The 22,130-nt window shown below is 40.5% G+C and overlaps 2 protein-coding genes across 2 annotated transcripts in view; both read right to left on the bottom strand.

Annotated features, from left to right (window-relative positions):
- Positions 1 to 12,423, bottom strand: part of DDX46 (DEAD (Asp-Glu-Ala-Asp) box polypeptide 46) — a 113,418-nt gene extending 100,995 nt beyond the window's left edge. The window contains exons 1-4 of the mRNA XM_006866207.1: positions 12,407 to 12,423; positions 6,800 to 6,988; positions 6,360 to 6,481; positions 4,860 to 4,911 (exon numbers count right to left, since the gene is read on the bottom strand). Of these exons, the coding sequence (XP_006866269.1) occupies positions 4,860 to 4,911; positions 6,360 to 6,481; positions 6,800 to 6,988; positions 12,407 to 12,423 (380 nt within the window). The remainder of the gene's footprint in view (positions 1 to 4,859; positions 4,912 to 6,359; positions 6,482 to 6,799; positions 6,989 to 12,406) is intronic.
- A 6,343-nt stretch (positions 12,424 to 18,766) lies between these two features.
- CAMLG (calcium modulating ligand) overlaps positions 18,767 to 22,130 on the bottom strand; it is a 16,244-nt gene continuing 12,880 nt past the window's right edge. The window contains exon 4 of the mRNA XM_006866082.1: positions 18,767 to 19,371. Within this exon, the coding sequence (XP_006866144.1) occupies positions 19,180 to 19,371 (192 nt within the window). The 3' untranslated portion in view covers positions 18,767 to 19,179. The remainder of the gene's footprint in view (positions 19,372 to 22,130) is intronic.

Raw genomic sequence — 22,130 nt, 5'->3', positions numbered from 1 at the left:
GAAAATGTAAAGGCAGACATTTTATAGCAAGAAGGGGAGTGATTAACTTTCCAGTCTAGGAGCGGAGGTCCCTAGGACCATCAAGGGAGAAGAGCGGAGAGCGGGACCCTACCCAGAGAAGCAGTGATGCCTGAAATGGAGGCAGAGATGATGACGTGGAGCGATGGTGCTTTTAGATCCAGAGAAGGAGAATGACTGTGTTCTGAAGACCTGGGGGGTATGGGGAGCAGGACTGCAGGGTATACCCTTTGGTTGGCTGATGATGCATGGAGGGGATTGTAACCATGGCAATGAGACGAAATACGATAGAATGAATGTAAAATTAATGTTCTCCCATGTAAACTATCACATAATTCACAATAAAACATTTAGGAAAAAAAGGGTATTCACAATGGAATATTATGCTACCTTGAAGAATAGCAAGGAAGCTGTAAGCCACCACATCACATGGATGAACCTTAAGGACAGTATGCTGAGCGAAATTAGTCAGTCACAAAAGGACACATATTACATAAGACCATTATTGTAAAACTTAAGAAAAGATACTCATACTAAAAGGGAAAACATTTTTTTGTTGGTTACGGGAAGTGGGCATTGGATGGCAGAGCGCAGGGTAGTGGATAGACACATCATAGTTCAGGTTTTGGGGAGGGCAATACACAAGAAGGGGGAGGGGGATGGAAGAACAAGGTAGATAGGGGAACACATAGGCAGGTTTGTATGGGCTAAATGGGAAGATGTAAATAGCGATATCTGGAACAACCTTGAAAGAACAGGGCTCTGTGATACAGGGATCTAGACATAGTCTAAATGGGTAAAAGAGGAAATAATGTTAAGATGCTTAACTGTCTTATGAATATTGGTTTCCTTTGTAAAACAGACACTTGAGTGGGACAGAAAGGAGTATCAGGAAACATGATTAGTGTTTGTTGTTGTTAAGTGCCCATAGCAATCCTGTATAGCGTTTCCTAGGAGCGACTGGTGAGTTTGAATAGCTGACTGTACGGTTCAAACCAACCTTGCGGTCAAGTGATTATACTACAGCGCCACACCACAGAACAGAGTAAATCTGCCCCATAGGGTTTCCTACACGGTATTGCCAGATATTTTATTCCAGAGCAACTGGTTCAAACGGCCAACCTTTCAGTCAGCCGCCGAACGCTCAACTGCTGAGCCAAAGGGCTCCTTGATCTGAAAATTTAAAAACCCATGGCTAACATGACACAGGCAAACAAACTATGCCAATTTTGTTGGTTTCAGTTTTGTTATCTATAAAATATTAAGATTTCACTAGATAATCCCAAAATTCTTCTTGCTTTAAATTCTCATGATTCTACCTGTTGTTGTTATGAGCCGTAGAGTCGGTTTCGACTCATAGAGACCCTGTACAGGGTTTCCGAGGCTATAAATCTTTACAGGAACAGAAAGCCTCATCTTTCTCCCACAGAACAGCTCGTAGTTTTGAACTGCTGACCGTGAGATTAGCAGCCTAATTCCTAACCACTACGCTACCAGAGCTCCTACCTACATACCAATAATTCAAAAATCAAATCTTAAAGATCTATTTCTCTTTTAACATACTAAACTCCATGATACTGGTCCTGGTACCAATATGGAACTGAATTAGTGAGTGTAATGGTTAGGGTTTTATGTCAACTTAACTAGCTAGATTTTTTCAGAGGTTTAGCAGTTGGGATGTGCTTATTCCCACGGTGATGAAATCTAATACAGGCATAGTTAGCTCTATAAGAGCCTATGAGCAGCCAATCAACTGGGGGTGTGGCCTGCTCCCAATATAATGAACACACAAGAAGGACTCTCTCTCTCTCTATCTCTTCTGCTGGAGACCTGGAACTCTGAAATAGTAAGCCATTTCCTTGATAATAAACTTCTCTGTCTGGCTCTGTATGTGTATGTATATATATACATATAAAATTTCACTGGTTTTGCTTCTCTAGAAAATCTGGCCTAACACATGTGGTACCAAGAGACTGGTACCTCATAAGGATGAGTTTTCTAAATTAGTTCTCAAGTATGACTAATCGTAAAGGCACTGATATAAAGTAGAGACATGTCTGACCACCACTTCCTAAGAATTGGCCTTTGCCTGATTTTTTGTTTCCTCTTCTTTCCCTCTTGTGGAATCAGAGGAAATCAGACATGGTCCTCATTTGGTTTAAGCAGCTGGCACTGTGAGCAGAATTCATTGCAATGGCTCCAAACCTATGAAATGGCAAGATTATATGGGAGAAAGTACAAAGGGGCATGAAATAAAATATTTCTGTGGAGGGAAGAGTGGCAGCTTCTGGAGTTGCCTGGAGCTCATGACATGCCGGTTAAACAGGGCTGATAGTAGGCCAGTTTGTGGTTGGTGGTATGCTGAGGAGTCGGTTCTGACTCATATCACCCTGCATAGGGTTTCTGAGGCTGTAAATCTTTACGGGAACAGAAAGCCTCATCTTTCTCCCGAGGAACAGCTGGTAGTTTCAAACTGCCAACCTTGAGGTTAGCAGCCCAACTCATAACCACTACATTACCAGAGCTCCTTTACGGTAGGCCATACTGGAATTCCACCCTGTCTGAGGACCAAGGCCATATGCATACGAATTGCATTAGTCCTGGTGTGGAGCTATGGAATAACTGGACCACAAATGGGATAATGCAATGGGGACCACAAAGTTGGTTTGAACTGCAAGGTCAGCAACTCAAATTCACCAGCTGCTCCTCGAAAACCTTATACAGGGTCACTATGATTCAGAATAGGAGTCCAAGGACTTAACAACAGGAGTCCCAGTGCGGCAATATGGATTAATGTGCTGGACTGCAAGGTCAGTTTAAACCTCAAGCTCACCAGCCACTCCAAGGAAACCCTATGTAGGGTCACTATGCATTAGAACCAACTCAACAGCACTTGACAACAACAATAAGGGAGAAGAAAAGATTGAACTTATGTGTTTTAAAAATGTTTACATGTTTGACTGCCTATTGGATATTGGTTTCTCCTGCCCATTATTGTAAAATACACATACGTGTATGAAAGTAATATTGGGAATTATGATTAACGTTTGTAATCAATCTTAACTTGATTGGATTTGCTAAAGGGGAATTAGACTTTGCTAGAAGGGGAGTTAGGATTTGCCCAGGAAAACAGCCTTCTTTGCTTTAGGCTTTGTAGAATATGGAGACTTAGGTGGAATCCCACCCAGAACCTTAAGAGTTGGGACATTTGCATTTGAAAAGACATGCAGACCAACCCTGAGTGAAAGAAAGCAGAGAATAAAAGGGTACAGTTTGAATTTGCAAGGAAAGCCCAGCCCCCTTCTAGGACTGAAAACTGAGTTACAGGGAACCTGTGCAATTAAAGACAGGAGCTGAGTCTGGACATGTTCTATTGGCACATGTGGACCTTGAAATGAGGTAACACGGAAGGCTGTGTGGTCTGAACTTTAGGAAGGTGTGTGATCCCCTAAACCCATGGGCACTGACCTGGCCCATGGAGACTAAGGCTGAGAGGGAAGTGGCTAGCTGGTGTGAAGTGCAGGGAGGTGTATGTGAACTCTGAAACTTGTAGCTGGTACCCATCTAACCTAGCTTGGATGATTAGGGTTGAGCTGACAAGAACCTCATCAGATGAAAATAACGATGTGTGATACTGTGAGCAAGTGTCAATTGCTACAATTTGATGAACTGCACTTTTGTTTATGGATGAAGCTGCTCAAAATTCCAACTGGAATGAAAGATCCTTTAGACTGAAGAAGATGCTTGTCTCCTCAGTGTACTGGGTTGATTGTTGTTGTTAAGTACCATGGAGTCAGTTACAACTCACAATGACCCTGCACAGGGTTTCCGAGGCTATAAATCTTTACAGGAGCAGAACGCCTCATCTTTCTCCCACAGAACAGCTGGCAGTTTTGAACTGCTGACCTTAAGGTTCGCAGCCCGATTCGTAACCACTATGCTACCAGACTAGGTTGATGTTGTTGTTGTTGCTGTTATGTGCTGTGGAGTCGGTTCCGACTCATAGCGACACTGTACAGGCTATAAATCTTTACGGAACAGAAGGCCTCATCTTTCTCCCACAGAACAGCTGGTAGTTTCGAACTGCTGACCTTGCGGTTTGCAGCCCAATTTGTAACCACTACACTACCAAACTGTGTTAATGTTGTTGTTATGTGCCATCGAGTCGGTTCCGACCCATAGCGACCTTGAACAGGGTTTCCGAGGCTGTAAATATTTACGGGAGCAGAAAGCCTCATCTTTCTCCCATGAAGTAGCTGGTAGTTTCAAACTGCTGACCTCACAGTTCACAGCCCGATTCGTAACCACTATGCTACCAGAGCTCCTTAGACTTGGATGATAGGGATGGGCAATTTAGACACTGGTTGTGATTATGTGTTGTGGAGGAACCGACTCATAGTGACCCTGTATAGGGTTTCCAAGGATGTAAATATTTACGGGAGCAGAAAGACGTATCTTTCTCCTGCAGAACAGCTGGTAGTTTCGAACTGCTGACTTTAAGGTTCGCAACCTGATACATAACCACTACGCTTCTAGAGCTCCTTAATTTAGACACTGGCTATCAAAATTGAGGGGGCTATAAAAGCGTGAAGTGGTTGGCTTACAAGCTTTCATGGGTGTGCTTAGTTTTAGAATGAGGGAACAAGGCAGAATCCCCACTGATTAGTTTTCCTCTTTTCCAGATGAGTCTGGTGAAAGTGGGTCGGAGATGATGCTGACAGGATATTATGACTTAAATTGTGGTAAGTGTTAGTAGGATTGATTGTGACAGTCAAAACTGTAATTGTAGGAAATGTGTAACTAAAAGGGGGAAATAGTTAGCTTTCATTTCAGGAACATACGATTCCAAGACCATCATTAAGGAAGAGCATGAGCGGAGCTTGGGATCCATGCCTGAAAAAAACGGTGACAGAGACGGTGTCATAGAAAGACTCTAGGCCCACGGACTGAGTAAGGCTGTATGCCTATGGGCAGGAGACTGGATTGCAAAATGTGCCCTTTGGACATTTAAATGAATACAAAATTTTGGTTTGTTTTATATGTGTGCATCAAATATTTTTGCCTTGCTCATTTGTGACTTATGAGATGTAAGTGGGACCAGTAATATGTGCTTTGGTAAAATCACACTAGGCACAAGTATTATTTTACAATTTTCTTTATTCAGAGATTGTGCACATAGTTTACAGGTGTCAAGTTGACAAGGATGGAATGTAATGGTTAGGGTTTTGTGTCAACTTGACTAGGCCAGGATTTTCAGAGATTTAGCAGTTGGGATATGCTTTTCCCAAGGTGATGAAACCTAATACAGGCATAGTTTATCTGTATGATGAGCAGCTATGAGCAGCCAATCAATTGAAGGGATGCTTCCTCGGGATTTGAACTACTCCCAATATAATGAATACAAGGGAGGGACTCTCTTCTGCTGGAGACCTGGGACCCTGCAATGGTAAGCCATTTCCTTTATAATAAACTTCTCTTTCTATACATACATATATATATTTCACTGGTTTTGCTTCTCTAGAAAACCTGGCCTAAGACAGTGAGCATTATTTCCACCCAAGTACTTTGTAGTATCTTACTGGTGGCGGTAGTTATGTGCCGTGGAGTCGGTTCCAACTCATAGCGACCCTGCACAGGGTTTCCGAGGCTGTTAAATCTTTACAGGAGCAGAAAGCCTCATCTTTCTTCTGCAGAACAGCTGGCAGTTTCAAACTGCTGACTTAAGGTTAACAGCCCGATTTGTAACCACTACGCTACCAGAGCTCCTTCTACTCTTCTTCAAATGTATGATAAAGATAAGACCAAAGTTCTGTCTGTCATCGGTTCATAGTAACTCTACAACTGGGTCTCTTTTTTCCCGATTTAATGAGAAACTGCTTCAGAAATCTACTTTTAGTATGGGGCAGACTTTTTAAACTGTTTTCACTTCCAGAAAAAATAAAAGCTGCTTAACTGTTGTCAGGGACTATGTCATCAAGTAAAAGTACAACTGAAATTAGGGTCTTCTCTAGTTTAAATCTAAGGCAATAATTTAAAATATTGTTAAGAGCAAACAGTGTTCAGCCATGGCTCTGCCCTCCGTTTCCTTCTCTTGATTGGTTAAGAGGGTGTTCTGAACACAGTGATCCACTCTCTTGGAGTACTTAGAATTCTCTAGTCATACTACCTTTGTTGTTGTTAAGTGCCTTCAAGTTGATTCTGACTCACAGCAATACTGTATAGGGTTTCTGAGGAGTGGCTGGTAGGTTTGAACCACTGACCTCGTGGTTAGCAGTCCAACATCACATCAGGACTCTTTACCTTTTCCTTATTTACTTATTTTTATTTTTCTATTATCTCACCTTTCTCAGTAGCTTTAAAGGGTTCTCTTTGGTAGAGAGAAGATAACTCAAGATTTCTAAACTTAAAACACTGCTTAAGAGTTTTTGGTCGAGCTGAATTTCTTGAGTCACAATCAGATGACCTGCGGTGAAGGAACAGGCCTGCAAAACCAAGAGCCAAACCCACTGCTGCGAAGTCACATCTCTCTCCCACAAGGCAGCTGCTGGGCTTCAGCCATGGATCTTTCAGTAAGCAGCTGAGTGCTTGAACCAACACAACATTGGGCTCTTCTCAGGTACTGCAAAAGAGCCACTCAATTCTAGTCTGAAACAACTTTGGAAGAAGCACACCAACTAGCCACTCCTCAGAAACCCTATACAAGGTTGCTAGGAGTCAGTACAGACTCAACAGCACCTAACAACAACATCTATCATTAATCACTTAGAGATTTATGTCTTACCTCAGACGCTTCCTGTCTCTTGACCGAGATCTTCTTTTATCCCTGCTACGAGATCTCTCTCTCCTTCTGTCTCTGTCTCTACTTCTAGACCGTCTGTCATCTCCACGTTTACTTCTTTTGTCGGAGGGAGAACGACTTCTAGATCGACTTCCAGAGCGCCCACGTGATGCTGATCGCTTTCGATAGTGGCTAGAATATTATTAATGCAAAGATTAATCTTAGCTCACAGGTACAGTCTATTATATATTTTTATTACATTTTCCCAAAAGCCGGCTTGTACTGCAAGGTCAGCAGTTCAAGCTCACCAGTCGCTCCTTGGAAACCTTATTCAGACAGGGTCACTATGGGTTGGAACCAACCTGATGGCACTTAACCACAACAACCCCAAAATCAACAAATTTAAAACTGAAAGGATTTTTTTTTACAAAAACATTTGTAAATTTGGAGAACAGGATGAACCCTTTTGCTATATAGTTCGTATAGAGGAATACTGTTGTACAAAAAGCAATAGAGGTGAACAAAACAGACCAAGCCTCTGCCTTTGGGTCCTAGGTAGATAACAGTTGGTGGAAGATGAATGAATACACAAGGAAATAAACATACAATATGTCAAGTGATACTATGAAGAAATCAGAGTGAAGGAAAAAGCAAAGTAATGGAAGATGGGAGGCTTTGTTACTCTATATTAAGTGATTAAAGAAGGCCTCTATAATAAAGTAACACTTGGTATGGAATTTGGAAGGGAGTAAAGGAAGGAGTCGATGGAGGAAGAACTTACTAGGCAAAAGCCACAATAGGTGCAAAGACCCAGAGGAAGCTTGTTTGGTATGCTCAAGAATAGCAAGAAAGTCATTGTGGCTACAGTGATTTTATTCAGTTGAAAATTATTCTGACTCACAGCAACCCTATGCACAATAGAACGAAATATTGCCCGGTCCTTTACAAACATTGATACATTTGAAACTATGGCTGCTGCCACCGTGCTGACTCATCTCATTGAGGGTCTTCCTCTTCTTAACTGACTCTCTACTTTACCAAGCACGAGGTCCTTCTCCAAGGACTGTTCCTTCCTGACAATATGTCCAAAGCATAAGAGACAAAGTCTCACCATCTTTGCTTCTCAGGAGTATTCTGGTCGTACGTCTTCCAACGCAGATGCGTTTGTTCTTCTGGAAGCACACAGTATTTTAAATATTCTTTTCCAACACCATAAATCAAATGCATCAATTCTACGGTCTTCCTGATTCAGTGTCCAACTTTCACATGCATACGAAATGACAGAAAATACCATGGCTCGGGTGAGCGGCACCTTAATCCTCAAACTGACATCTTTACTCTTGAACACTCTGAAGTTTCTGTGCAGATTTGCCTAGTGCAATATGTCATTTGATTTACTGACTGCTGCTTCCATGAGTGCAGACAGTGGATCCAGGCAAAATGAAGTCTTTGACAACTTCAATCTTTTCTCCATTTACCATGATGCTTATTGACTATGCAAAGGCTTTCCATTGTGTGGATCATGACAAGCTATGGACAACATTGTGAAGTAGGAGCATTCCAGAATTTGTGCTCATGAGGAATCTGTACATAGACCAAGAGGCAGTTGTTCGAACAGAACAAGGGAACACCAAATGGGTTAAAAATTAGGAAAGGTATGTGCCAGGGTTGTATTCTCTCACCACACTTATTCAGTCTGTATGATGAGCACATAATCTGAGAAGCTGGATTATATGAAGAAAAACGTGGCATAAGGATTAGAGGAAGACTCATGAACAACCTGCAATCTGCTATGATATAATCTTGCTTGCTGCAAGCGAGGAAGACTTAAAATACTGTTAAAGATCAAAGATCAGTCTTGGATATCGGATGCATCTCAATGTAAAGAAAACAAAAATCCTCACCAATGGACCAATAATCAACATCCATATACATGGAGAAAAGACTGAAGTTGTCAAAGACTTCATTTTACTCGAATCAGTCATCAACACTCATGGAAGTAGCAGTCAAGAAATCAAATGACATATTGTGTATGAGGCAAATCTGCTGCACAAGACCTCTTTAAAGCTAATCAGTCTTCCCCCAATCCTGAAGCCACCTTCTCCTTCATATAATCCAGTTTCTCAGATTATTAGCTCAACATACAGGGTTGCTATAAGTCAGTTGGACTCAAGAGGATCTAACAACAATAAAAAAGTACTGCTATATTGCTGTTGTCAGATGGATCTTGGCTAAAAGCAGAGAATACCAGAAAGATTTTACCTGTTTTATTGACTATGCAAAGGTATTTTGACTATGTGGATCACAACAAATTATGGATAACATTTGCAAGAACAGAAATTCTAGAACACTTAACTGTGCTCATATGGAACCTGTAGACAGACCAAGAGGAAGTCATTCAAACAGAACAAGAACAAGGAAAAGGGGATACTGCTGATTTAAACTCCAGAAAGATATGTTTCAGAAATGTATCCTTATACTGTATCTATTCAATCTGTATACTGTTGGGAGCAAATAATATGAGAAGCTGGGTTCTATGAAGAAAAACGTGGCATCAGGATTGGAGGAAGACTCATTAACAACCTGCGATATGCAGATGATACAACCTTGATCGCTGAAAGTGAAGAGGACTTGAAACATTTACTTATGAAGATTAAAGAGCACAGCCTTCGATACGGATTGTATCTCAATGTCAAGAAAACAAAAATCCTCACCACTGGACCAATAAACAACATTCTTATCAATGGAGAAAGGATTGAAGTTGTCAAGTACTTCGTTCTTCTTGGATCAACTATCAACACTCGCGGAAGTAGCAGTCAAGAGATCAGACGACGTATTGCACTGGGCAAATCTGCTGCACAGGAACTTTTTAAAGTATTGAAGAGCAGAGATGTCAGCTTGAGGACTAGGGTGCGCCTAACCCAGGCCATTGTGTTTTCAATAGCCTCATATGGATGCTAGAGCTGGACAGTGAATAAGGGGGATCGTAGAAGAATTGATGCCTTTGAGTTGTGGTGTTGGAGGAGAATACTGAGGGTGCCATGGACTGCCAAAAGAACCAATAGATCTGTTTTGGAAGAAGTGCAGCCAGAGTGCTTCTTGGAGGCCAGGATGGCTAAGCTTCGTCTCTCCTACTTTGGACATGTAGTCCGGAGGAAACAATCGTTGGAGAAGGATGTCATGCTGGGTAGGGTTGAGGGTCAGAGAAAAAGAGGAAGACCTCCAACGAGATGGATCGGCCAGGTGGCATCACTGATGGACTCGGGGGTGGCAGCGGTGGTGAGGTTGGCCCAGGATCGAGCATTGTTTCGTTCTGCTGTGCATGGGTCGCTATGAGTCGGTTCCAACTCGATGGCACCTGACAACAACAACAACAACAACTGTTGGGAGCAACTGAGCCACAAGTCTTGGGCTTGAGGGTAGTTTAACCCAGGGCTTGCAGCTGCCCCTAGGCTATTTGCAAAGCTTGGCCTTGGGACATAACTCGCCAAAGGCACTCCATGTAGCAGTTGTGACCTGCAACATCAGGCTGCACTCAAGTCTGACTGCCCCTTGGGTTTCTGCAAGGCTGACCCTGGGAACAAGAAATTTGCAAAGTCTTTCCTTATACACAGTCATGACCTTTTAGCTTAGTCTGCAGAAACATATAGCTGCTTTAATCTCTTTTTCAGTTAGCTACCACAAGTTACAGTTTTTCTGAATAAGCTCTGCCTACTGCTTGCACAAACAGCACCAGATGTTCTTGCACTTTTTACCCTGCCCAAGCACCTCCCCTTGACATGTGTATAAAATAAACTGGCTGCGCCAAGTCTGGGTTGCAGTATCTCAATCAGAGTGCTGCGTCCCACCTGGTCCCAACTTTTACTTAATTTATTTGTGTCTGTGTCTTCTATTTCCTTCTAATCTCCCATTGTCCCTACTCGGGTTTAACGTCTCTGCGCTGGAGGCAGAGAATAGCCTATGCTGGATGCAATAGTATGCTAAGGAAACAGACTATGAAGCTGAACTATATGAAGAACAGCATCAGGCTTAGAGAAAGACTCATTAACTCTTAGCTCATAATGTGCAGAGAACACAGTCTTGCTTGCTCAAAGTAAAGAGGACTTGAAGCAATTACTATTGAAGATCACAGACTACAGTATGGATTACACCTCAACATAAAGAAAACAAAAATCACAATAAATGAAAAAAAAATTTGATGTTGTAAGGATTTCCTTTTACTTGGATCCACAATCAATGCCTATGGAAGCAGCAGTCAGGAAATCCAAAGATGTATTGCATTGAGTAAATCTGCTGCAAAAGATCCCTTCAAAGTGTTAAAAAGCAAGGGTGTCACTTTGAAGACGAAGTGTACCTGACCCAAGCCTCAGTGGTTTCAACTGCCTCATATGCATGGGAAGGCTGGACAAAGAATAAGAAAGACTAAAGAATTGATGCTTTTGAATTATGGTATTGGAAAAGAATATTAAATACATCATGGGCTGCTAGAAGAAGGAACAAATCTGTGTTGGAAGAAGTTCAGCTTGAATGCTCCTAGAAGCAAGGGTGGCAAGACTTCGCCTCTCATACTTTGAACAGATTATCAGAAGAAACCAGTCCCTGAAGTAGGACATCATGATTGGTGGTTGTTGTTAAGTGACATCGAGTAGATTCCAACCCATAGCGACCCTGTATAGGGTTTCCGAGGAGCAGCTGGTGAGCTTGAACCACCGACCTTGCAGTTCAAACGAGGGTCAATAAAAAAGAGGAAGACTCTTGAGATGGATTGACACAATGGGTACAACAATGGGTACTGGACAGGACAGTGCTTCATACTGTTTGTAGGTGGGGTTGCTATACATCTGAACTAACTGATGACATCTTACCAACAACAGCGCTTAAAAAAAAACCATCCTCATGGTCCCTAGCTATAAGGGCTCTTTTGGTCACTACTAAATACACTGCAAATAGTCATCTTTAAGATAAAAACTCAAGGTATGGTACCAGTTATCAAGTAAAGTTCTTTAGAGATCTCACAGATTAAAAAAAAAAATCCCAATTCTCAGTTTAAAAAAGATGAAAAGTAGAAAACTAAGAAATAACAAATCTATTTGTGAAATAAATGCCCACTCAACAAGTATTTACTGTGTAGCCCAGTTAAAGCCTAGTCAAGCACAGGGTTGGAGGCTAGGTTAAAATGTCCACACGCTCCTCTCAACTGATTTGGAAAATATCACACACATGCACGCACGCAAAGAACTAATATACAGTGATGAGCACCAAGGAAATGTCGCAAACGCGAAGAAATAGGGGCCACCACTGACTAAGATGATCAGGGTGGGCTGAGTGGAAGTGGCGGGATGTGGTAGTCAACCACTGCCGTCTAGGAGAGTTGTTTCCGTTCCAAAGGCTCAAACTGGGGGGCGGTAGTGCAGGGAGATCTTGTGCCCGTCGCCGACCCCAGTACAGCCATTCCCTCGGCCTAGGCCCCGGCGCCCCTCCAGCAGCCGCGGGACAGCGCCGGCCGCACGTGGGGCAGCGATGGACCAGGCCTAACTCTCGGCCACCGAAACGCCCGCCTCTTCCCTCCACCTAAGAGAAACCGCTCAGCATCTCGGCGCGTCCTCTCACCGTGACTCCCGACCCATGATGTTCGCCGCAGGAAAGCCCACACCCTTCAGGGCAGCGCACTGTAGACTGGAACAAAGAGGCAAGCTGCACTGTTTTGGGCGCGCTGGACAAGGACCAACAGCACTAAGAAGAGGTAGCAGCTACAGCAGCGGTAGCAGCCATCCCAGCGCTGCCAACGAAAACAGGAATTTCGGCGCCGGTGGCAGAAGGAAGGCAAAAGCCAGCCGGAAGCTCTTGCATCTCCACCAGCGCCACCTAACGCCCGGAGGCCGAACAGCGCCTACCGTATTGTCCTACATAGCCTTGGAATCCCACCCAGGTCTGGGGAGGTCTCCACTTTGCCGATCCTGGGAGGGTCCTTTCCTCTACGAGTGACAGGGGTGCCATATGCTGCTGTGTGCTGTCTCACTGCTGTCGTGTCGATTACCATCCTATAGGACAAAGTAGAACAGCCTCATAGGATTTCCAAAGCTGTAAATCTTTATGGAAGCTGACTACATCATCTTTCTTCAAACTTGCTGGTGGGTTTGTACCTTTCGGTTTGCAGCCTAGCACTTTAACCAGGTGTGCCACCAGGCCTCCTCTCCAGAATTTACACTGACCCGTATTTGTTGTTTCCGACACAGAGAGCTCCTGTGTACAAAAGAGCACAGCCCCGGCCCTGCACCATCCTGGATTTACTGTGCCGTGTGGCATTGTGGTTTACTGAGCAAGGTCAGTGGTTCAAGCTCACCAGCCTCTCCTTGGAAACCCTATATAGGGTCACTATGAGTCGGAACCGACTTGTTGGCACTTAATAACAACAACAATAACGCTCAAAAGCAAGTTTCAGAGTCTCTTCTGACATCAGTTTTGCTCTTTTCTTTCTTTAAAATGACCTTTTGCTTTCTTCCTGTATGATATGCTTGATGTCATCCCACAACTTTTCTGGTTTACAGTCATTAAATCTGTTCTTGAGATGGTCTCTAAATTCAGGTAGGATATGTTCAGGGTCATAATTTCGCTCTGGTGGACTTTTTTCTTCATCTTCAGCCTGAACTTGCATGTGAGCAATTGATGGTCTGTTCCACAATCTGCCCTGGCCTTGTTTTGGCTGATGGTACGGAGCTTTCCCACTGTCTCTAGCCACAGATGTAGTCAATTTGATTTCAGTGTATTCCATCTGGTGAGGTCCATGTATACAATTGCCTTTTATGTTGTTTCAAAAGGTACTTACAATGAGTAAGTTGTTGGTCTTGCAAAATTCTATCATGTGATCTCCAGCATCATTTCTATCACCAAACCCTATTTTCTAACTACTGATCCTTCCTCTTTATTTCCAAATTTCACATTCTAATCACCAGTAATTATCAGTGCATTTTAAAAAACTTATTATTGTGAACTGAGTGAAGGTTTACAGAACAGATCATCAGTCCCACATTCTACAAATTATACACTTGGTGTCATTACATTGATTGCAATCCACTCCATGTACGTTTAGTATTGACCTCTATTCACTTTGTTTCCCCACCCTCCCATCCGCCTTCTATTGTGTAACCATCGTAGAATGTTTCATTTACCAAGAAAATATTTTCTTAGCTTTTTGTATCCGTGCTCTCATGCAATAGCTACCCTTTTGTGATTCACTAATTTCACTCAGCTTGCTGTCCTCCAAGTACATCCATGTTATAAGATGATTTTCAGATTCCTCATTATTCTTCAACTTTGTATAGTATTCCATTATGTGTATGTACCAAAGTTTGTTTAACCATTCTTCTACTGATGGGTATTTAGGCTGTCTCCATCTTTTTGCTGTTGTAAATAGTGATGCAGTGAACACAGGTGTGCATATATGTAGTCATATCACAGTTCATCAATGCATCTTGATTGCATGTTTGATCAATTTCAGACTAAAGAAGTTGGTAGAATTCTTCATTTTCATTCTCGCTGCCTTTAGTAGTTGGTGGGTAAATTTGAATAATAGTGGTGCTGACTGGTCTTCCCTGTAGGCACATGGATAGTATCCTATCACAGACAGCATTTTAATGAAGATAGATCTTGGCATGTTATTTTTGATGCTGGATGTGACTCCATTTCTCTTGAATTTGTCATTCCTGGCATAGTAAATCATATAACTGTCAGATTCTAGATGACCAATTCAGCTAGATGTCCATTTCAGCTCACTAATGCCTAGGATATCTATTTTTATGAGGTCCATTTCATTGTTGACAACTTACAATTTTCTAAATTTATACTTCATAATTCCATGTTCTGATTATGAATGGATGTTAATAATAATAAACATCCCTACAGAGACCCCTTTGTTACATATTTAACAGGACAAAGTCAAAGACAATCATCCTGGATGAGAGAAAATGTCAGCATGTATACAGTACAGAAACCAATGGAATTGGCCAAATCACAGTCCTGGTATTTATCAGACACATGACAGAGAACAAAGGAAATCATCACAAAATCATGACTGGAGGTAGGTCAGTTCATCATTGTCACAGGCAGGACTACAGAAGTGAGGAAGACCCATGATTAAGAACCTACATACTTCCATGAAGTCAAATCCAACTTATAGTGACCTCTGAGGAGCAGTTGGTTGGTTTGAACCAATGACCTTGCAGTTACCAGGAAAGTGCTTATCCTAGCGCCACATCAGGACTCCATATATAATATAGGTAAAAAATTTTTAAATCCATATGGAGTAAACCACAGAATCAAGAAAATAGTTTCAATGTTTGTCTTCAAGAGATTTACATATAAAAACATATCTACAACACATGAAGGAACTTTTTTAAATGTTTTAGTATACATGTCTTTTTAATCAGTTACTTGTGCTATTTTAAATGATCTCTGTATTAAGATTATGATGAATAAAAAATTTGCACAGAAAAAAAAAAAGAAAGAAATGTACATACTTGCAATTTTAAAAAAGTTAAAGTGGTTCTGGAGCTATAGGGTGGTCCAGGCACAACTCATGATCATTTAACCCTGAGTCATATTCACCAGACCCGAGCTTTTAACTTAGATAGTAAATGTCTGAAGGAGCTCTGGTAGCATAGTGGTTACAAATTGGGCTGCGAACCTCAAGGTCAGCAGTTTGAAACTGCCAGCTGTTCCGCGGGAGAAAGATGAGGCTTTCTGCATCCATAAAGACTTACAGCCTTGGAAACCTTGTACAGGGTCGCTATGAGTCGGAACCGACTCCACGGCACATAACCACCACCACCAGTAAGTGTCTGATCTGCTACTTACAGAAAATGCCCAGGCAAATTACCTTGTTCTTTGTGTGAGCACTTTCTACATATAAATTTTTAACCACACGCTTCCTGAGAGCAAACTGTCCCTCATTGGACTTGCCTTATACTATGTAAGCATAGCCTCCTTGTTGGTTTAATGGTCAGCAAGCATTGGGGAAGTAACATAAAGAGCTCAAATGATATCTGAATATGGGTCAAGACTCAAATTGGAGTTAGGGCTCCTGCTATAAATTGCAGCCTTCACAAGCCAAGTGCTTTAGAATTTAAACTCTAATGCAACATTACCAAAAGTTCTTAAAGGTTCTCACTGCACTAAAAAGATTTATCATATATATATATATATACACACACACAAGATGTCTGGGATCCATCCTAATAGTCTGATGTAACTAACCTGACTTGCTTCTTGTGCACTAGATTTTAAGCTTCACAGGAGATTACAAAGTACAATTGAGGTTGAGAATGGGAATGACTGGCCTAGAGGAAAGTGGCCTAACTTTTGATAACAATTGTTGTTGCAGAAAACTGTAATGAACCTCCTTGGGGAGAAGCTCTTGCTTTACTTTTCAAGAGTTTGGGCTATTTTACTTGCTTACATCTGAAAATGATAGAAACATTTTGCATTTTGATTTTGGTAGTAGTTGCACAAATGTTGACTTTTGTCAAAATTCACTTTGATATATGTAAATTTCACCTCAATAAAGTTGATTTTTTTAAAAAGACATCAACAAGATGGCAAAACTAGCTTCTATTCTTTCTTTGTGACATATTGCTCGCATCTAGCAGCAGTAAATAGAAACTGGAGGGTCTGGCAGTCCATGCCAGCAATGAGAAAGACCTGAACTAATGTGTGACAAAATGGACACTAAGGCAGCTCAGGGCATCAGATCCACTGGAAATTGAAACAGTTGACAATTGTGTGGATATGGACTGAAAATAAGTAGTGTGGAGTCTAAGAGAAACTATTTAAACTATGAAGACAGTAAAAGTGGTCGGATTTTTTTATATTCCAGAGGCAACTTTCAAAGACACCGAGTGATAACTAGCATGTGTATTGTAAGAACGAAGGAGGAATAAAGATGATTCCCAGCTTTTGGCCAGTTATGTGAATTGTGATAAACTTATAAAATATGCCATTTGGTATTTCATTTCCTTTGAAGATTTTTGTATAGCCTATTTGGTTAATTCTTGTGATATTAAACACACACATACATATAAAGACCTGGGGAAGGAGAGGAAATTAGTTGTTTTGTTACAGTCATGTGGTATTTCAGATGCATTTTAGATTAGGAGTCTTGGTGTAGCACTGTAGGTTTAAGAATTGGACTGCTCTAAATACCAAGAGAGAGGGAAGGAGTCTTCACATCAAGAATCAATGATATACCCTCTGTACACAGGGTACATAGGGACAGGCAACTTAAGACACTGGGTACCTAAAATGAGGGGGCGATAAAGGCATGAAGTGACTGACTTACAAGCTTTCAAGAGGGAGTTTAGTTTAAGAGTGTGTGTGGGAAGATAGATTCCCACTGAATAGTTTTCATCTTGTCTGGATGAGTCTGGTAAAAAAAGATGGGAATAGGATTCTTATGATTCAATATTAATTGCTATCATGACTAATTGTGACTGTCACAATTGTAAAGGTAGAAGTTTTGTAACAAAAACGGGGGAGTAGTTAATCTTACAGTCCAGAAACAGAGGACCCTAGGACCATCAAGGGAGAAGAGCATAAACAGAATGCAGGACCTTATCCAGAGAAGCAGCAATACCAGAGATGGAGGCAGAGATGGGGTCATGGAGAGAGGGAGCATCTGAGGACTCTAGATTCATGGGAAGAGAGAGACTGAGAGTTGGTGGCCAGGAGGCAGACTTGCAGAACGTGCCCTTTGGTGGTGTAAATTATTATATATGCTTGAGTTTAAAATGTTTTAACTTTCATTCAATTCACAATAAAAACATTAAAAAAAAAAAATAGTGGAAGCATTTATATCTGAAAAAAAAAAAAAAGGAAATTAAATTTATGGGTGGCCACAGGTGAGGCAGGAGTGCTACCAAGGCCTTCATAAGTTTAGGGATCATGACTTTTCCCAGAGGCCACAGTTGGGGATGTACTTAACTCAAATAGCTGGGATGATGAGGCATTTCTCAGATATCATGTCTTCAAACTCATTGGCATTAAACTTGGTAAAACCACATGTTTCTTGGAGATGTTTTTCTGGTGCCCAGGGAACTTGAACTTGACCCTTTGTAGGTACCTCCTCGTCTTGGAAGCTTGGTGCAGATGTGTATGACTTGGCCCAAGTGGACCCTAGCCGCAGTACCCTGGGGTTTTTCAAAGGCCTGGAGCCTGTTAGTCCCAGTATAGGGCAATATCTTGTTGATGCAGAAGACATGGAAGGGACAGAACCACACTCAGATGTGAAAGCCACCTTTGCCCAAACTTTTCAATGCACTTATTGGCACACAATTGGGCAGCCTCCAGGGCTTCTGATGTTAAGTGCCATTAAGTCAGTTCCGACCCATAGCAACCCTATATAGTGTTTTCAAGGAGTGGCTGGTGAGCTTGAACTGCTGACCTTGTAGTTCAAGCCAACTTTGCAATCCAGCGCATTAACCCACAGCGCCACACCAGGACTCCAATCAACACTTAGTGAATAGCCAAAAAAAAAAAAAAATTAACCAAATAGGCTATACAAAAATCTTTAAAGGAAATGAAATACCAAATGACATATGTTTTATACTCTTTTAAGAAAACACATCTTCCAAATTACCATCTTACTTAAGAGGGTATTTATGCTATTAAGTTAAATACCTCAGTTAGTTTTCGATTTCATTTTTGTATGTAATTACTCTGTCCAAGTATGTTTTAAAAAACACTTCAGAAAACTGAAAACTCTAAAGTGAAAATTTCCAATTCTGAGTTTGTTGTACAGCAAACAAGAATTTCATATTTTCTATTTTAACATGTATGAATCATAGTCTTAATGATTTGCATTAAATAATATTTGCACTGGAGTAAAATTTGGAATACTGACTTAACAAAGTAAGACTGTCTACCTTAGTCAGTCCTTTTAAGTTAATGCGTGCAGATTGAACATGAGACAATTCAGTTTCTTTATTTTTAAGATAGCTCCATTTCTCGTGACAGAACAACGCAAATACAAGAAGTAGTTCTTAGGGCTGGCTGAGGCTATGCTTAGCTGTCCTCCTAAAAGCATTGGCTCAGCCCCCAAAGAGGATGTACATATCTGAGAAGGGATGGGAAAGGTAAAGATTACGGCTTCTAATTAAAAAGTAAAAATCAATGAATGACAATTGGTACTCTATGTTTCACATCAGTACTAACATAAACTCAACCCTTTTAAACCAGGGAACCTGCCATTCCATTCCTAATCAAGCGATTTTACAACCCTTATAAAGTAAAGGAATTATATAAAGGTATAACCAGTCAGCCTCCTTTAGAGACACTGTAATACAGAACAGGAATTGTTTATTGTAAGCTTCTCCTTCTGAGTTCTGCAGGCTTCAAGGTACTTCAGAGCCCCAATAATCAAGCAGTTCATGACAAAAGATGAAAGTGAAAAAGTAGACACAGAGATCTGTGAAGACTTCGCCCATTTTGCTATAGGTATCCATAGATCGATTTATCACTTCAGCAGGAATTCCAGATAACAGAAGTGCAGCAGTTAGTACTGTTGTCTTTATCTTCTTTTCACCCTGTACAGAGAAAGACTCAAATGAATTTCACAGCTTCCAGCAGACTACTTAAGCTCTATAAAAACATGATCAGTACTGTTACATCTGCCTACCTGCTTTCTAAACAGGTAACAAAGTTTCAAAAGCACTAATCAATAGCATATTAACAAATATGACTAAACATACATTATATACAGCAGCAAATGTGCTAAACAGTAGGGAAGAGATATAATTCTCACTCTCAAAAGTTTAAAAAAAAATGTAATCATCTTAGAAGGATAACATAATTTAAGGTTTAAATAACAGTACAAGACCAACAGGAAAAATATCACTAGACAAGACATAAATCACTGCTAAATGAATGACATGGATAATGAATGGCCCAGGAGACAGAAACTACTCCAAGTTTTTATTTATAAAAATGCAGGGAAGCCTGCCTTCTTCGGATGGCGGCTATTTATGCTGGATGTTTGGCCAGAGACGGGCAAGGATCACGTGGAACCTCGGCAACCTAAGACAGAGCCATTGCCATGCTGCAATGAGTTTCAATGACAGGTAAGACTGAGGAATTCGCACTGACTGCCTAAGACAGGCAGCATCCCTTAAACAAATAATAAATAAGGGGGAATCTGATGCAGACCATGCAGACCCGGTCAGGAGTTCAAGTTCCTGTGGGCCCAAGCGTTGCTGACCATCTAAACCATAGGCTCTGAGGATCAGACTTTAGCCACCTAGCAGACATAGCAAAATGTCCCTTATCTGATTATTCAGTTATGCTGGTTAGTAATTCCATACATGAGCCTGGATACCCACAGATAAATGTAAAAACCTACCCTAAAAGCCGAGACTGTAAATTCCAAAAAGGCAAAGTTTTTCCCCCCCAAAAAAAAACCTAAAGAGGATAGAGAGAAATTCTGTTAACTGATGGTATGTGGAGGGGATTATAATCAATGTAATAAAACAAGGTTTATGAATGTTTGAATGTGAAACCGATGATGTGCCCTGAAAACTTTCACTCAATCCACAATAAAAACCTTAAAAAAAAAAAATGCAGAGAAGGATTTCAGGAGGGAGAAAGACATTTCAAAGGAGACAAAAATTGCTGTAGGGTTTCATTTATAAATAAAACTCAGGGAATGACTTGAGGAGGAAGTGGAATTGAAAACTGGCTTTCAAGGATGAGTAGGATTTAGATGGGCAAATGAGAGAAGATTAAATCTTATTGTAAGGTTAAGTCTCATCATAACAAAAGTCAAAGGCAGAAGAAAGTTGGATCTATTGGAGGAAATGGGAGTTTGTAACAGAATTACAGGAACATCTAGCAGAGTCCAAATCATCATACAAAGTAATTCACATTTGATTACACGTGCAACAGGAGATTATGGAACAGTTCAAAAATATTTTTACGGAAGAACATGTCCCAATCTAACTTTTTAAGAGATTCAAAAGATTCAAAACTGAAGTTTTAATTTATTGATTTGGTGATACAGTCACATAGTTCAAAAATTTTGAAAATATAAACAATATATAGTTTTCCAAGAGAAATCAAAGTCTACACTTTAAGAAGGTTCAAACAAGAAAGTTGTGGGCAGCTTTAGTCATATTGGGAATAAACAAGATGTCCCTTAATAGATGCAATAAGCAAACTATGATATATTCATATAGCAAAATACTACTCTGTATTAAAAGAAAAAAAAAAAAAAAAGCATTAACTATTGAACACTCAATAACATGGGTGAAACTGTAAATTATCATACAAAGTGAAAGAGAGGTGTAACCAAAAAGTACATAAGGAATGTCTCATGAAGTACTAAAGAAGGCAAACTAATGCATGACAGGAATAAGAAAAAGAAAACCACCTAGGGAATGGAGGCCAGGGCTGGTTGAAAAGTGGGCAGGATAGAATTTTCCAGGGTGATGGTAATGTTCTAAACCTGGTAGGAATTTGAGTTTCACAGGTTGTCAAAACATCAAAAGGCACACTTAAGATCTGTGCATTTCACTATATGAAAATATTACCTTAAAAAAGAACTCATAAACTGTAGTTAGTAACATATATGCTATATATGCTGGACCGTGTACGGCGGAAGTAAAATGACATTGATATCCACAACATATGGATTAAAAAAAATTAGACACATGAAAGAGAAAATATAACCAGCAACAAAAAAAACTGAAATACTAATTGTAGAATCTAGATAATGGGAATATATGGATGTTTACTGCACTTTCTTCCAACTTTTCTGTATATTTAAAAACTGATATAATAAATTGTTAGGGAAAAGGTATAGTCTTTTTCTCTCCTCCACCCACCTAGTAATCTTTACACCTGTACACCACAGATAGCCATTTTAAAAGCTACATGTATACTCTTCACAAGTTTCTTTATGAACACAAGCAAAATTAGGTATTATTTTCCTCCTTGTCACAAAAAAAAGGAGTATAAGATAAATTCTATTCTACATTTCTTTTTCTCTTAATATTTCTTAAAGAAATATTATCAACACATGGAGAGCTTTAGCTTTCTGAATAGGGATATCATAATTTTCATAACTACTCACTTATTGGTGGATATTTAGGTTGTTTCCAAACTTTTGCTACTGCAAAATGACAATCAATGTTTCAAGGATGAACTTCGAAACAAATGTTTTGATTGAATTTGCATTTCTCTAACTCTTTTACTTTCTGCATTTGACTCAAGCAAAATGTTTCAAAGTAATTGAAAACCATTAGAAGTTATTTAGCAAGCAGCCTAGCACCCATTTTTCAGCAAAAACCAA

The sequence above is a fragment of the Chrysochloris asiatica genome, unplaced genomic scaffold, assembly GCF_000296735.1.
Source record: "Chrysochloris asiatica unplaced genomic scaffold, ChrAsi1.0 scaffold00087, whole genome shotgun sequence".
In the NCBI taxonomy this organism is placed as follows: Eukaryota; Metazoa; Chordata; class Mammalia; order Afrosoricida; family Chrysochloridae; genus Chrysochloris; species Chrysochloris asiatica.
This window is presented reverse-complemented; position numbering and strand designations above follow the sequence as displayed.